A 17,884-nucleotide genomic window follows, 5' to 3' on the forward strand; every position below is an offset into this window, starting at 1 on the left:
GTTTACCAATAACATCCTTTATGTGAGTCAAATTACAAAAGGATTGAATTGTAGTATAACCTTTTTTCCATCTCAAAGTGTGTTCCAGGACTTGGACACGGGGAAGACAATTGGAAGTGGACATGAAGACAATGGCTTGTATTTGCTAAACACGAAGCCAACTTCTTATTATGTTGCAAATCAATCAGGTATTAGGACTAGTAATGTCAATAAAGATATGTTATTGCGATGGTATAATAAACTAGGTCATTAACCTCTTCCTATTTTGAAGCATATGTTTTCCCAGTTTGCTTCTGTTGAATCTTTTAAGTTAAATTGTGAAACATGTGTTCATGCCAAACAATGTTGTGTTTTTTATTCTACTAGTGTTAATAGAAGTAGAGCTCATTTGCAGCTTGTTCATTCTGATGTGTGGGGTCCTGAATCTACTACTTCGTTACTTGGTTTTCGCTACTTTTTTGTGTTTGTTGATGACTTTAGTCGTTATACTTGGCTTTATCTTATGAAAACCAAAGATGAAGTTCATTCCATTTTAAAAACCTTTCATAAGATGATATGTATTCAATTTGGTTGTCCCCTCAAAATCCTTCGATCTGATAATGGAGGAAAGTTTATGTGTGATGTTTCCAATTTTCTCCATTTTTCGTTTTTCTGAAATTTTTGTCGCTGCAGGGGCATTTTCGTCTTTTGCAGTTTTGCGTACCAGACACTACGGAGTGTGTCGGTTGTGTCGGTGAGTTGTTTGGGGCATTTCATTCAATTCAGGACTCTTTGAAACGCAAGGTTGGTCATTTCTGTATTTTTCCATTTTTCTGGCCGGACGGTCCCGTGTGGGACCCGCTACCAAAATGCTCACGGGGATTTTGTTTGGGTCAATTTCCATCATATTTATTTTATTTAATGTGTTGTACATGGTTATGATTTAATGTACATATTTATGTATCGTGTGTGGTGTAAAATGAAACTAAAAGAAAAAGGAAAAAAATAAAAAGAAAAGTGGTGGGACCCACCTTGCACATTTAAGAGAATTAGAGACCACATTTTCGTCTCATTTTCTCAATTCTCTCTCTCACTCCCGTAACCTTCTCTCTCACCCTCTCAAAGTCTCTTTTTCTTTTTCTTTTTCTTTTTCTTTTTCTTTTTACTTCAAAACTTCAAGTTTAGATTTCTCCTTCAATACTTAGTGTTTTTAAGTGATGTTTGCGGCAAATTCAAGCCCACGACAAGATCTACGAGTTGACCGGAGCCAATCTCCATTTGACCACCATTTGAAGGATCACAAAATCCTAGGGTTTCAGGTGAAAATTCGGGGTTTTGCATAAAATTGAGGTAGGGGTCTCTAACTCACATTTTCTTGTTCCTTTGTGAGTTAATTTCTAGTAATTGTTGTTAATTTGTCTAATTGATGATAATTTACCCTAGGATGATTTTGTTGTAATGTCTAAAGTTCATGATTCTATATATACATGTTGACTTGTATGAAAAGCATGCTTAGATGTTGATTTCCTATGTCTATTATGTTGTGAATTGTGCTAGAAATGAAGTATGTAATCATATATGTTTTTCCTTGAAATTTTTGGCAAAGAATGATTAATTATGTTATTTGAAAATATCCTGTTTCCATGGTATTGAAGACATGAGACATACATGCATGTCATGGGGCATGAAGGACGGAAAATGCTTTGAAATGAATAAAAAGGGGGTTTTGAGAAACCTATTTGAGAAAAGGATTTTTGGTGAAAAACCTGAACGCCAAGGGGGTACCGAGGGTTCGTAGCGTTAATGTAACCTAGAGAGAACTAGGGAGATCGCCCTAGCGTGGTTGAGCCAACTGGGCCCTAAATGACGCCATGAGGTTACCAAGGGTCAGGGACAGTAGCCAATCCTTCTCTCGTGTCGCCGAGGGGGTACCGAGGGACGGGTTACGTTAACGGTTTGAAAGGTGAAGTTTTTGAAGTGAATTGAAAATGGGGAGTGACATGCATAGCATTGCATTCATGGCATGGAAAGTTGTTAGTTTTGAACTTCGAATTGATGTTGTATTTTCCCGGCTTAGCATGATCCCATTCCCTGTTGTTCTATTCTTTATTTGGACTCACGGGGCTACAAGAGGTGTGCCTTAGGCACTACCTACTGAGCTTTACGCTCACCCTATCATTTAACATTTTTTAGGACCCGGGAAGGAAATAGTTGATACCGACCCCTCTCAAGCATGAGGAAGACTTGGAGTTTATCTTTTTGTACCTTTTGTATATTTACTATACCTTTGTAAAGGCACAAATCTTGTCAAGTGTATTGTTTCGCAAAACATGGTTATGTATTGTAATTTCAACCTTAATGGTATTTTGATGAGACTTTGAAACTATGTAAATATTTCGTGATGAATGGTGAATGAATTGTATTTTCAACCATTTTACGGTTGCCATTTAATTGTACTTTAGCCCATCTTGTTGCAATGAATTCGGAAATAGGTTTGTGAAACAGGTCTGGGTGAGTCTTGCATGAAGTGAGCATAGTCAGTGGCCATTCCAGTGAGTTTCAAGGTTCAGGGCCTTGTTTCGGCCGGCTGACCCTCACCATCAGCCGACCGAAACCCCAGATTCGGCCGACCGAACCCCCATCGTCAGCCGACTGATGCTTGGAACAGTGAAAGTCCCGAGAGCAACTTTTTACCCCATCGTTTCAGCCGACCTACCCTATAGATCAGCCAGCTGATCCTGCCTTGTCAGCCGGCCGATGAAAGGCTATCAGCCGGCTGGTCATTGTCTTTTGGCCTGTGATAGTTGATCCTTTCTTCAAAGTTGTTTATGGAATGATTTGGAACCTTGGATGGACCTTTATGGTAGATGTGGACTTAGAAGAATAGCGGTATGACCTAGTTGACCTCGGGTTCAGGCAAGGACCCAGGTAACGATCCGGATCCACGGGTTCGGGTCGTTACAAAATTGGTATCAGAGCGATGGTTCGAAAACCATTAGGACGACGGGTAGAGGCCAACGTAGGGTTACACGGGAAGTTGTTTGCATGGATTATGTGATTACTTGCTACGGTGCTTTATTACTTGAATAAGCATACGTAACTGCTTAAATGTTTATTTGCTTACGTGCTTATGCTAAAGTGTTTCATACATTGTTTTGCATGCTTAGTGTTAGTGCGGCATCATTTCATGTTGAGTTGTCCACGACGGACCTTAGTGTTATGTAATTGAACCGTTTCCTCATTTTTTTTTAGTACGATGTCACGGCGTGAGGAACTAAGGGAAGTTGGCCCTAAGCCAACAAGGGGTGACGTTGGCGAAAGTTCCAGCTCCAATCCAGCAGAGCCAATTGATGAGGACACACTTCTTAGGGATTTGATTGCCCCAAGAGTTGTTCCTACCAGGAGAGATAATGTTGAAGCACCTGTTGAGGAGGGTGAAGGTTCGGCGGAACTAGCATTGAACCGCTTGTTGCAGAATGCCTTGAGGGCAACAATTGCTACACTTCCGCAACCGGTACCTCAACCGGTAGTTCAAGTTGAGGAGACGCCAGCACAAAATCGTCTCAAGTTAATTTCTGGATTTTCCAAGTTGATACCAATGATGTTAGAAGGTGGTGCAGATCCTATGGTAGCGGACGACTACATAGATCAAGTTGAGACTCAGTTGACCTCTATGGATGTGGTGGACGATTACGTGAAAATCATCTTAGCCACCTTCAAGTTTTCTAAGGATGCCAAGCTTTGGTGGAAGTTTGTCACCAATCGGCATAAGGTGGAGGAAATGAGTTGGGATAAGTTTAAAGAGTTGTTCTACGAGAAGTATTTTCCGGTCACCAAGAGATGGGAATTAAAGGATCAGTTTATTGGTCTTATCCAAGGCAACATGTCGGTGACAGAGTATGAGAACAAGTTCACCTCACTCTCTCGCTTTGTCCCAGAGATGGTGAGTAATGAAGTTGACAAAGTTCGGAAGTTTGTTTGCGGGCTTGATTATAAGATGGGGCCGTTTATGACGGCACAGTATATCAAAGTTTATTCGGAAGCAGTGGAAAGAGCATTGATGCTGGAGGCGGAGGCCAAAGATAAAGATTCAAGAAGGGAGCAGTGGAAGCAAAAGAGGAATGTAGGACCATCTTCAAAGGGACCTTCGTGGAAAAGAAACAGGATGGTTCATCTTAGTTTTAGGGACAGCAGTCTACACGATCTGCTGCTACCACTCCCTTATCAGCTGGGTCAGATAAAGGAGGAGTTGTTTGCTATCCGTGTCAGCAACCTGGACATTACAAGTCCAGATGTCCTATGAACTCGACCACAGTTTCAGCGCCATCGAGAGCTTGTTGTGGGTGTGGCTAACAGGGCCATTTGATTCGAGACTATCCGAGTCAGGAAGCAGGCACCAATAATGGCAGAGGGTCGCGGTAGAGGCCTTCACAGTTGGCTACAGTTCAGTCAGGTTTCAGACCACCGCCACCACCACAGCCTGCCATGTCTTCTTAAGGTTCACGACCAGTTAGGAGGGATACTCCTACTGTGTCGGCGCAACAGTCTGGTGTTCAGGTTGGCAGTTCTTAGGCACAGGCACCGCAGGGACGTGTCTTTGCACTTGCACCGACTGATGCATCTTCTGGACCGTCAGTTCTCCGAGGTATCTTTCCAGTGTTTGGTTCTTGGGCCCGTGTTTTGTTCGACTCTGGTGCATCTTATTCATTCATTGCATCATCATTTTCACTTGCATCGGGGTTAGAGGTCAGTTTCATAGATCGGGTGTTATGTGTTGATACGCCAATTGGGGTTTCAGTGTCATTGAGCCGAGTTGTGCGGGATTGTTCCATTGTGATAGTCGGGCGGGCTTTTGTGTTTGACCTTATCCTCCTAGAGATGACTAGCTTTAACGTTATTCTCGAGATGGATTGGCTAGCTTTCTTTCGTGCCACAATCGACTGTTTCAGAGGTAGAGTCACTGTTTGTACTCCCGAGGGAGACTGTTTCTTTTTCATGGGAGATCGAAGTGATTCCCAACCTTCATCATTATATGAAATTTGTGGACGAAATCGTGGTGATTACTTCTTGGCTAGCCTTTTAGCCGAAGAAGATGATATTGTGGAAGCGGTTTATCAAGCGGTAGTTTGTGAATTCTTGGACGTTTTTCCGGAGGATTTGACAGAGTTGCCTCCACATCGAAAAGTGGAGTTCACTATTGATTTGATGCCAAGTACTGCGTCGATTTCTATGGCACTGTAACGTATGGCACCAGTTGAATTGGAAAATTTGAAGAGGCAGCTTGATGACTTGAGGATGAAAGGTTTCATCCAACCGAGAGTGTCATCGTGGGACGCACCGGTCTTGTTTGCTAAGAAGAAAGATGGTTCTTTGAGGTTGTACATTGATTACCGAAAGTTGAGTCATGCCACCATCAAGAACAAGTATCATTTGCCAAGGATAGATGATTTGTTTGATCAGTTGAGGGGAGCCAGTTGTTTCTCAAAGATTGACTTGAGGTCAGACTACTATCAGTTGCGGGTTAGGGATGAGGATATCCCGAAGATAGCGTTCCATACTCGATATGGACATTATGAGTTCCTTGTTATGCCTTTTAGATTGACTAATGCGCCAGCGGCATTCATAGACTTGATGAACCGTGTCTTTCACGATTACTTGAACCAGTTTGTGGTAGTTTTCTTGAATGACATTCTTGTGTACTCACGGACTCGGGAGGAGCACAAGATCCATTTGAGTATTGTGTTGCAAATTTTGCGGGAGCACCGATTGTATGCCAAATATGAGAAGTGTGAGTTTTGGCTACAAGAGGTGAAGTTTTTGGGGCATGTTGTTTCAGAAGGTGGAGCATCGGTTGATCCATCAAAGATTGAAGCAGTTTTGACTTGGGAACAACCCAAGAATGTGTTTGAGATCCAGAGTTTTCTTGGTCTAGCAGGTTACTATCGGAGATTTGTAAAAGATTTCTCACGTTTGGCAGCGCCTATGACCCGTTTGACCCGGAAGGGGATCAAGTTTATGTGGAACGAGGCCTGTGAGTCTTCCTTCCAGGAGTTGAAGACAAGGTTGACTACAGCTCCAGTGTTGGTGATACCTGAGCGTGGCTTGGGTAATGTGATCTATTGTGACGCTTCACATGATGGTTTGGGATGTGTATTGATGCAGGATGGTAGAGTAGTGGCTTATAGGTCTCGACAGTTGAAGACTCATGAGTATAACTACCCTACTCATGATTTGGAGTTGGCGGCAGTTGTTTTTGCTTTGAAGTGTTGGAGACACTATTTGTATGGTGAGAGATTCGAGGTGTTCTCGGATCACAAAAGTCTCAAGTACCTTTTCTCCCAAAAGGACTTGAACAATAGACAGAGGCGATGGGTTAAATTCTTAGAGGATTACAATTTTGACTTGCAGTATCATCCAGGCAAGGCAAATGTGGTAGCAGATGCCTTAAGCCGGAAATCTCGTGGGACTTTAGCTAGTTTAGCCATTCAGAAATGGAAAATGCTTGAAGATTTGGCAAAGATGGGATTACAGTGCTTTGATGAGGATGTTGGCAGTGAATCAGCGTTCTTGTTTAGTCTTGTGGCTCAGCCTACTCTTGTCGGAAGAGTGATTAAGTCACAGAGACGGGATCCGAATTTGGATGCCATTCACACTTTGATCTCCAGTAGTGAGACAGTGAAGGATTGGACCTTGCATGCAGATGGAGGTCTACAGTTCAGAGATTTGTTGGTTGTTCCCACAGTTTGTCGTGAGGACATTCTACGTGAGTTTCACATTTCCCGCTTTGCAGTTCATCGAGGTGGTACGAAAATGTATCACAATTTGAGACGTCAATATTGGTGGAACGGGATGAAGAAAGATGTTGCACAGTTTGTGGCTAAATGCCTTACCTGTCAACAGGTGAAGGCCGAGCATCAGAGACTAGCGGGATTGCTGCAACCATTGCCTGTAGCACAGTGGAAATGGGAGCAGATTGCTATGGATTTTGTGACAGGTCTTCCTAAGTCCCGGAGGGACAATGAAGCCATATAGGTCATCATTGACAGATTGACCAAGACGGCACACTTTTTGCCAATTAAGGCAACAGATGATGCAGAGGCGCTTGGTGTGCTTTATGTGAAAGAGATTGTAAGGTTACTTGGTGTGCTTTATGTGAAAGAGATTGTAAGGTTACTTGGTGTGCTTTATGTGAAAGAGATTGTAATGTTACATGGAGTTCTTGTAACCATTGTTTCGGATAGGGATGCCAAGTTCACTTCGAAGTTTTGGGAAGGACTTCAAGCAACGTTTGGCTCACCTTAGTATGGCATTCCATCCACAGACGGACGGCTAGTCAGAGCGTACCATCCAGATCTTGGAGGATATGCTTCGGGCATGTGTACTTGACTTGGGTGGTAGTTGGGAAGATCATCTACCGCTTATTGAGTTTGCCTACAACAACAGTTATCAAGCGAGCATCGAGATGGCTCCATTTGAGGCGTTGTATGGTAGACCTTGTAGGTCTCCTGTTTGTTGGACCGAGGTGGGCGAGACAGCCACCTTTAACCCGACATAGTACTCGAGACTACAGAGAAGATTAAGCTGATCAGACAGAGGTTGCTCACAGCTCAGAGCCGACAGAAGAGCTATGCTGATAGGCGGAGACGACCGCTATCTTTTGAAGTGGGAGACCGTGTTTTTCTACGGGTTTCTCCACGGAAGGGGTTGATGAGATTTGGGAAAAGTGGCAAGTTGTCATCACGATTCATTGGACCGTTTAAGATTTTGGATCGCGTAGGAGAGGTTGCCTATAGACTTGCTTTGCCACCGCAGATGGACAGGGTTCATAACGTATTTCATATATTGATGTTACGGAATAATAAACCAGATCCATCTCACGTTTTGGATTGGGTTGATGTGGATGTTGATGAGGATGTCTCCTATGAAGAGGGACCAGTTCAGATCCTTGACACACGACAGAAGGTGTTACGGGACAAGACGATACTGTTAATGAAAGTTGTTTGGAGACACCACGGAGTTGAGGAGGCTATTTGGGAGCTCAAGTAGGAGGTTCGCTCCAAGTACCCGGCGTTGTTTCTTCCCTAGGTATGCCTTGATTTCGGAGACGAAATCCTCTTAAGTTGAGGAGATTGATGTTTCCAATTTTCTCCATTTTTCGTTTTTCTAGAATTTTTGTCATTGCAGGGGCATTTTCGTCTTTTGCAATTTTGCGTACAGGACACTACAAAGTGTGTCGATTGTGTCGGTGAGTTGTTTGGGGCATTCCATTGAGTTCAGGACTCTTTGAAATGCAAGGTTGGTCATTTCTGCATTTTTCCGTTTTTCGGGCCGGACGATCCCGTGTGGGACCCGCTACCGGAACTGTTGCTCACGGGGATTTTGTTTGGGTCCATTTCCATCATATTTATTTTATTTAATGTGTTATACATGGTTATGATTTAATGTACATATTTATGTATGGGTGTGGTGTAAAATGAAACTAAAAGAAAAAGGAAAAAAATAAAAAGAAAAGTGGTGGGACCCACCTTGCACATTTAAGAGAATTAGAGACCACAGTTTGGTCTCATTTTCTCAATTCTCTCTCTCACTCCCATAACCTTCTCTCTCACCCTCTCAAAGTCTCTTTTTCTTTTTCTTTTTCTTTTTCTTTTTACTTCCAAACTAGTTTAGATTTCTCCTTCAATACTAGTGTTTTTAAGTGCCGTTTGCAGCAAATTCAAGCCCACGACGAGATCTACGAGTTGATCGGAGCCAATCTCCATTTGACCACCATTTGAAGGATCACAAAATCCTAGGGTTTGAGGTGAAAATTGGGGGTTTTGCATAAAAATGAGGTAGGGGTCTCTAAATCACATTTTCTTGTTCCTTTGTGAGTTAATTTCCAGTAATTGTTGCTAATTTGTCTAATTGATGATAATTTACCCTAGGATGATTTTGTTGTAATGTCTAAAGTTCATGATTCTATATATACATGTTGACTTGTATGAAAAGCATGCTTAGATGTTGATTTCCTATGTCTAGTATGTTGTGAATTGTGCTAGAAATGAAGTATGTAATCATATATGTTTTTCCTTGAAAATTTTGGCAAAGAATGATTAACTAATTATTTGAAAATATCTTGTTTCCACGGTATTGAAGGCATGAGACATACATGCATGTCATGGGGTATGAAGGACGGAAAATGCTTTGAAATGAATAAAAAGGGGGTTTTGGGAAACTTATTTGAGAAAAGAATTTTTGGTGAAAAACCCGGACACCAAGGGGGTACTGAAGGTCCATGGCGTTAATGTAGCCTAGAGAGAACTAGGGAGATCGTCCTAGCGTGGTTGAGCCAACTGGGCCCAAATGACGCCGTGGGATTACCAAGGGTCAGGGATAGTGGCCAATCCTTCCTCGTGTCGCCAAGGGGGTACCGAGGGACGGGTTACGTTAACGGTTTGAAAGGTGAAGTTTTTGAAGTGAATTGAAAATGGGGAGTGACATGCATAGCACTGCATTCATTGCATGGAAAGTTGTTAGTTTTGAACTTAGAATTGATGTTGTATTTTCCCGGCTTAGCATGATCCCATTCCCTGTTGTTCTATTCTTTGTTTGGACTCACGGGGCTACAAGAGGTGTGCCTTAGGCACTACCTACTGAGCTTTATGCTCACCCTATCATTTAACATTTTTCAGGACCCGAGAAGGAAATAGTTGATACCGACCCATCTCAAGCATGAGGAAGACTTGAAGTTTATTTTTTTGTACCTTTTGTATATTTGCCATACCTTTGTAAAGGCACAAATCTTGTAAAGTGTATTGTTTCGCAAAACATGGTTATGCATTGTAATTTCAACCTTAATGGTATTTTGATGACACTTTGAAACTATGTAAATATTTCGTGATGAATGGTGAATGAAGTGTATTTTCAACCATTTTACGGTTGCCATTTAATTGTAATTTAGCCCATCTTGTTGCCGTGAATTCAGAAATAGGTTTGTGAAACAGGTTTAGGTGAGTCTTGCATGAAGTGAGCATAGTCAGTGGCCATTCCGGTGAGTTTCAGGGTTCAAGACCTTGTTTCGGCCGGCTGACCCTCACCATCAGCCGACCAAACCCCCATCGTCAGCCGACCGATGCTTGGAACAGTGAAAGTCTCGAGAGCAACTTTTTACCCCATTGTTTCAACCGACCGACCCTGTAGGTCAGCCGGCTGATCCTGCCTTGTCAGCCGGCCGATGAAGGGCTATCAGCCGGCTGGTCATTGTCTTTTGGCCTGTGATAGTTGATCCTTTCTACAAAGTTGTTTATGGAATGATTTGGATCCTTGGATGGACCTGTATGGTAGATGTGGACTTAGAAGAATAGCGGTATGACCTAGTTGACCTCGGGTTCGGGCAAGGACCCGGTAACGGTCCGGATCCACGGGTTCGGGTCGTTACATTATGTATGGTGGTCTTGCCTGCTTTTTTGCTAATAACGGGATTGTCCATCAAACCTCCTATGCCGATACACCGCAACATAACGGTGTAGCTGAAAGAAAACACCATCATATTATGGAGGTGACCCCGTTCTCTTCTAATTGGGATGGTAGTGCCTAAAAGTTATTGGGTTGATGCAACCTTAACAGGCTTAACAACTACATACCTTATCAATCGCATGTTTTTAAGGTTCTTGGCTATCAATCCCCCTTCCCTGTCTTACACCATCACACTGCCTTGTTTACTGTCCCTCCAAAAGTGTTTGGTTGTGTTTGTTATGTTCACATTCATCATCCTAAGGACAAAATGGTCCCTAAGGCAATCCGATGTGTCTTTCTTGGATACTCCGCCACTCAAAAAGGGTATCGATATTATAACCCTACCACTCGTCGTCTGTTTGTCTCCATGGATGTTACATTCTTTGAGTTTGTTACTTTTTTTTTTCCACTACTTGGGATTCTGTACAAGGGGAGACTACTATACATGTAGAGAATCCGTCGTCCATTTAGAGGGAATGCCCCCTTCCTTTGCCTGTTCCCATTCAGGGCCTGAGGTGCCTATGTCTAGTCCTCCTAAGTAATGATTTACATCAGGGAAAGCAACCAATTGTCTACACTAGGAGGGCAAAACAAGTACTCACCCCAGGACCAAGAAGTCTCCCTCGATCTAGGTAATTCCTCAGTTGACATTGATACTCCTAAGTCTTTTCCCAATAGCATTCATGTTGATCTTGATGTTCCTATTGCCTATCGTAAGGGTGTTCGGAGTTGTCCAAAACATCCCATATCCGATGATGCCTTATCTCCAACATATCGTGCTTTCACTTCGTGTAGCTCCTCTATTTTTATTCTTTCTAGTGTTTCAGATGCTCTCAGTCAAACTCCATGGAAGGAAGCCATGCTTGAAGAGATGAAGGCCCTTGAGAAGAATGGTACTTGGGACATTGTTCCATTACCTAGGGGTAAAAAACCAGTATACTGAAAATGGGTCTACACAATAAAGTATCATGCACACGAAACAATTGAGAGATATAAAGCCCGGTTAGTTGCAAAGGGCTTCACTCAAACCTATGGGAATAATTATAGGGAAACATTTGCTCCAGTTGCCAAGATAAGCTCTATACATGTCCTCCTTTTTGGCAGCTAATTTGAATTGGCCTTTACATCAGTTGTATGTAAAGAATGCTTTCCTTTATGGTGACTTGGAGGAAGAGGTGTATATGACTATGCCACCAGGGTTTAAGTTTGTCAATGGTCAAAATTTAGTGTGCAAACAAAATAAAGCATTGTATGGGTTAAAGCAGTAGCCAAGTGCTTGGTTTGAGAGGTTCATCACTGCTGTGAAAAGAGTAGGATACATACAAAGTCAGGAAGATCATATTCTCTTCATCAAGAAGCATCAGGCTGCACCATTGCCCTTATTATATATGTTGATGTATTGTTATCACTAGAAATGATCCAAAAGAAATTCATTAAATGAAGTCATTCTTGGGGACAAAGTTCAAGGTTAAAGACCTCGGATCATTTGAGACACTTTCTTGGCATTGAGGTGTGCATATTGAAGAAAGGGGTGTTCATTTCTCAACGGAAGTATGTGTTAGATTTGTTGGCTGAAACAGGCAGGCTTGGAGCTAGACCTTGATATTCCCATTGAGCGGAACCATAGGCTTAATAATGTGGATGGAGACCCATTAGATGACGTGGGAAGAATTCAGCGATTGGTTGGGAGACTGATTTACCTATCTCTCACGCGCCCAGATATTGCTTACGTTGTTAGTGTGATTAGTCAGTTTATGCATGCTCCACATACAACTTACCTTAAGGCAGCTCATCATGTTCTTCACTACCTCAAGGTTCACTTGGTAAGGGGATATTGTTTGGCCGACATAGCCACTTGCGTGTTGAAGCCTATACTGATGCTGATTGGGCAGGATCTGTGATAGATCGGCGATCTACTTCAACATATTGCACATTTGTCGGAGATAATATTGTTTCATGGCGAAGCAAGAAATAGTATGTAGTAGCTAGATCTAGTGCAGAGGCTGAGTTCAGATCCATGGCACATGGAGCTTGTGAGTTGTTATGGCTACGAACTATGTTAGGTGAGTTGGGTTATCCTATTCCCGAGTCAATGAAGTTATATTGTGACAACAAGGCTGCTATTAGCATTGCCCACAATCCAGTCCAACATGACAGGACAAAGCACATTGAAGTCGATCGACACTTCATGAAGGAAAAGCTTCTTCTTGGGCTAATTTGTATTCCATACGTCGACACACATGATCACATGATTAGGTTGCAGATGTTTTAACTGAGGGTGTGAGCAAAACTTGCTTGTAAAATATGTTAGTCAAGTTGGGCATGATATATAAGGTTGGGTGCTTATGTGTAATTTCTTAAACTTGTTAGTATAAATAGAATGTGGTGGAAGGATGAAAGTATTCTCTCTATCTTTCCCCATCTCTCTCTCTCTTTTTCTCTCCTCCACTGTCTTCTCTTTTTCTTCTTCTTCTTATACTTTACTCTTGATTTGATTCTCTCTTAAAGTCAACAGACCTATGATTGAGCTACCTTTTCGGCAAATTGATTATTTTATTTCTTAGGGAGATATGTGTGAAAAAATATACTCACCAATGCAAGCTTATAAAACTTTCAAAACACAAGCCACTAAGAACACACAGAGGTATCATTTAATTTAAACCAATGCTTGTAGGACTACTGTAGCACTACAAAAAAGAAGGTCATAAGAAAACTCACAGGGTCAGCATGGAAGAAACCATGAGACAGAATCTGTTCCAGGTATGATTCAACAGCATAGCGACCCAACCTAGGAAGCATAAAACCAACATTAAGTCCATTTTTGGGTCAGAGGAAATGTAACACATATATCTCAAGTTCTAAATATAAGAACTGAAGTTGCATCACACATGACCCTACCAAGATAAAGAGCAGACCATTACATTTACCTTTGGCGATCGACACCTAACTGATCTAAAGCTTGTATCCTGTTTATTTTTATTCCTGGGACATACTCCATTGTCAAAACCTACAATAAAAAATAAGACCTAATGAAACAAAGGAGATTACACAAGAAATCTAAATATTCCCTAGGCATCTTTCATGATAACTAAAAGGTACCTGTGGTGTGGTGTATTCCCAATTTATTGATGGGACCTTCACATAATCCATGTCTTTGAAGTTACTAGCAAACAGTTCTGCATTAGCGGCTTCCTTGGTATAATCAATCTCCTGAAGATATAGTAGAATTTGTTAGCCGCCAATAAACAAAAAGCTGTCAACTACAGAATCATTACAGTCAATACAATAAACTGAAACTTGATAATAATTTGCATGTGAAACGATGTTTAAGATAATTCAGACCCATTTGTGCATTACTTAGAACCAACTTGCTTCATTCAACTGGATTTCTGTCCAAATTCTTCAAGATCGTGTCATTCACCCAGTGATCTTGCTATAAATTATTGGTGTTAGGAACCACACCGAGGAAAAAGCTAATATTTCAACCAGATACCACGAAAGCAAGAAAGTTACACCCCAGATTATACAAAAGAAAGTAACCCATTGGCTGGAATCCTATCAGTCCAACAGTAACCTGCCAATATATCCTAACTTCGGTAAGCATAAAAAAGGAGTCCAGCCATTGGTAGTCGAAGTAGATTATAACTCAGAGAAGCCACCAAACCAATTACCAAGTAATAGCAGTCATCTATACAAATTCATCTTTCCTTAAATTTTTCTGCCTATCTGTTTTATCTAATCGTAAAAATTTGTCCATGACTTTCACATATTTCTTCAACCTCGGCGAACATTATCTGCTCTTCCTCTGTCTTTGTTGTGCAATCAAAATGATCTCAACTAACTTCCTCCCATCTTCTCCTCACTTGGCGGCTGGCGCTACCTCAAGCTCCGACAAGCATAAAAACGTAGTCCATCCAAGATAGTCAGACTAGATCATAACTCAGAGAAGCCACAGACCAAGTTACCAAGTGATAGCAGTCAGAACATATCATAACTCAGAGAAGCCACAAACCAAGTTACCAAGTAATAGCAGTCATCTCACATAATTCTTCAACCTCGGCCAACATTTTCTGCTCTTCCTCCATCTTTGTTGTGCAACCAAAATTATCTCGCAACTAACTTCCTTCCGTCTTCTCCTCACTTGGCGCTACCTCAAGCTTCTTTCATGCTCATAACATTAGTCACGTTATTCATGTGAGGAGGACTGCTCTCACATTTCGCACACAGATTTGTGATTTAAGAACGGATACGTCCTAAATCCACAGATTCTCTTTTTCTTTTATCTATTTTTTTTTATATATAATTGAAATCCACAGGTTCAATTTATTCAATTTGCGGATTCTAAGTTAACTCAGTTAAAACACATGATATCAAGTGTCTCCAACTCCAAGTGAATTCACTTATGACATGCTTATTTCACTTCCAAGTGTGTCTCAGCCATTCGGCACAGTTCATGTAGGGTCCAATATTTTTTCGGTAGGCAAGGACACGCAGATTCCAACACCTGGGTTCCAACTTGGTGCTGGAATATGTTATATTCTATAAATATAGAAAGAGAAAGTGGCTAACAAAAGTGAGGATTGAAGGATTGAACTCGCAACCTGATCGAGAATGTGGCAGGTAACCTGCCACTAAGCTAATTGTTTGGTTGTGAAAAGGTTAGCTTATTATTATTTATCTATGATATCCAGTTAATGGAATCAATATAATAAATAAATATATTTGCAAATAAACTTAAATAAATAACCAAAATTCCACAAAAATTATTCCATAAAGTAATATGATCACATAAAATATAGGAGTGTTACGTATAAATGCCAAAATACAGGCTCTCTCAAGATGCTCCTCTTAAAAAAATATTAGACTTTGGCACTTCACTCCTGCTCCCGTTTTGTGTGACTTGGTGCACAACTATGAAATCTATCAGTTCGTCTCACAATTCATTAATCATGATATCCTCATTTAATTTACACTCAACATTGCAGACACACTGCTCCTTACAGCAGAACTTCTCTTCACTAAATAAAACATGCCAGCCTCACATCACTCTTATGTGCCTCAAATCCATTTAGAGTTATAACACTCAAAATACTAATAAGCTGAATAAGAAAACCAAAGACATCATAAATCTTAGAGGCATTTAACTAATGTCAACTCATGAGTATTGTTAGAATGTGGCATCAAGAGAATTCCTTGCCTGATATAAGACACTTGCACACTCATCATAGATAGCAACCCAATCCCTTTTTGCACCATCTGACTTTGGATCAACCTTCTGAAGATATTCTGCTATTACCTGGAATAACCAAATGACCAAAGAATTAACCACGTCAAACTCGCTAGCCCCGTAATGCTAAAAGAATTTCATAAAAATTCCCAGCAATTACACAGCAATGGTACATTAGTTCAAGAACCATAAATCCAATTAAAAAAAAAAAAAGAATTTTTGAACTGTGCACGCTAACACAATTTTGCCTGACAAAAGTAATAACAGAAAAAATGATTCAGCAAGTTGGATCGGAAAGAAGACAACAACATAATGACATGATAACTTGAAGATCTTAAACATAGTATAAGGATTGAATAAATGAACATGGAGAATTTCGTCATATCTGAAAACTAACCCTGAGGTTTTTTAGATCAATATCAAAAAGACCCTTGAGACCAGGCCTTTGTACTTTGACAACAACTTCCTGCCCCTTCAATTTTGCACGGTGGACCTGACCTGCAAAGAAAATAAAAAGCATTTCTCTAATATTTCATGTCTTATTGGATTAAGTAACAGACACCAAGAACACTTGAGAGATAATTCATTTATAATTGAAAAAGTTCTCGATGCAGGGCTCTAAAATGTATCAGTCATACCGAGACTAGCAGCAGCTATTGGTTCATAGTCAAACCGATCAAATATATCATCCAAAGGTGCTCCAAGCTCTTCTTCAACTATAGATACAGCAGTATCTGATGGGAATGGTGGTACTTGGTCCTGCACAGAAACAGCGAGAATTGTTGACTTAGTGAAACACCGTTATATATTGATTAACAAAATTGATGTTTCTTAAGGGTGGAAAATGAGAAAAATCTGTTTTAATTACCATCAAAGTGATGATCGCAAAACAATGTAAAAGTTGAAAATGAAGGCAAATTGGGTAGTAACGATAGGACAACGAAAAATCAATAAATAAAAAATTACACCCCAAATCATATTGGACCATTGACTTATATCTGTTCTTTGAGATGCCTTATTGTTCAATCCAAAAGCAAAGAAAGCAAAAGAACTAGCCCTGTTCTGGATTAAAAAATAAACAAATAAATCTTACCATCAAGCACTTTGAACAGTTTACACTTTCCCCCTCATGAATTGTTGAAACGAGATACTGATACTCACATGTACATAATAAAATGCAATTAAGATTATTATGTTCTAAAAACATATATGTTTACTGTCCTTGACTGCATATCGTATTCATCCGTAAATGACAAGCCATTCTTTTTGGGTAAAGAATGACAAGCCATTTTTTGCCGTTCAATGTTTATTTGCTTAGTTCTTTTGTATATATGTTAGATTTTACCCTCTAAATCCATGTTTCTTCTTTCACTTGCTAAGTTTTGTTTCATAATTGGAAAAAGGAAGTAGAGGAAAATAAAACTTTGCACATCCAATCTGCTACTCTATGGCGTTAACTATCGTATATACTCCGTCTAGAACTTAAACTCCAATAAATGATGATATGGTATTTGCATGATAATAAACAAATCTTTAGTGGGGAATGCTCCAGGCATGATGGTCTCTATTTAAGTTACTAAAGTATGAAGCATCACAAAGAGAAACAATACAACAGAGTTTGCAAGCTACTAAAGACATCCAGAGCTTAAAGACACCCAATACATTTTGCATTTTGAAAAGGTATAATAATTAACATATACAACTTGAAACACCCATTCCTTACAAAAAGACAGCATGCAAAACATGAATCAATGAAGAGGAGACAGGAGATTAAGAATATATGGACCAAGGAGCTATTTATAAGATAATCAACCTTTAAAGTTTGAAACACCGGTTTCTAACAAAAAAACAGCGTGCAAAACAAACCAAAAATATAAGGATGACATTTTCAGCTATATTTATTCAAGAAAAGAAGCTAGAAGGATACTCAAACACAGAAGCAAAAGATGGTTTAAATGATTCGAGAATGATATTTCCAATACAACAATTTTAACCTGAAGTTCCGACAACTGATCAACATATTCTTGAGCAAGAATGTCAACCCTTGTAGAGAATTGCTGGCCAATTTTGATGAACGTAGGACCTAATCTCAAAATACTTTCCTTTAACCACTTGGCAAGGGCTTTCCGCCTCTGCACTTTCTTCGCCTCCGTCATTCCACCTGTGAATTAACATCCTCTA

The 17,884-nt window shown here is 40.5% G+C and overlaps 1 protein-coding gene across 1 annotated transcript in view; it reads right to left on the reverse strand.

Moving 5' to 3' along the window:
- LOC132267260 (protein ACTIVITY OF BC1 COMPLEX KINASE 8, chloroplastic) overlaps positions 1 to 17,884 on the reverse strand; it is a 60,665-nt gene that overhangs the window by 36,017 nt on the left and 6,764 nt on the right. Inside the window, exons 3-9 of the mRNA XM_059768379.1 lie at positions 17,698 to 17,864; positions 16,342 to 16,462; positions 16,101 to 16,201; positions 15,674 to 15,772; positions 13,576 to 13,686; positions 13,404 to 13,483; positions 13,195 to 13,264 (exon numbers count right to left, since the gene is read on the reverse strand). Of these exons, the coding sequence (XP_059624362.1) occupies positions 13,195 to 13,264; positions 13,404 to 13,483; positions 13,576 to 13,686; positions 15,674 to 15,772; positions 16,101 to 16,201; positions 16,342 to 16,462; positions 17,698 to 17,864 (749 nt within the window). The remainder of the gene's footprint in view (positions 1 to 13,194; positions 13,265 to 13,403; positions 13,484 to 13,575; positions 13,687 to 15,673; positions 15,773 to 16,100; positions 16,202 to 16,341; positions 16,463 to 17,697; positions 17,865 to 17,884) is intronic.

Source organism: Cornus florida, unplaced genomic scaffold, assembly GCF_030987335.1.
Source record: "Cornus florida cultivar Cherokee Brave unplaced genomic scaffold, ASM3098733v1 CherokeeBrave_3.0.0_Hap2_Chr07, whole genome shotgun sequence".
Classification (NCBI taxonomy): domain Eukaryota; kingdom Viridiplantae; phylum Streptophyta; class Magnoliopsida; order Cornales; family Cornaceae; genus Cornus; species Cornus florida.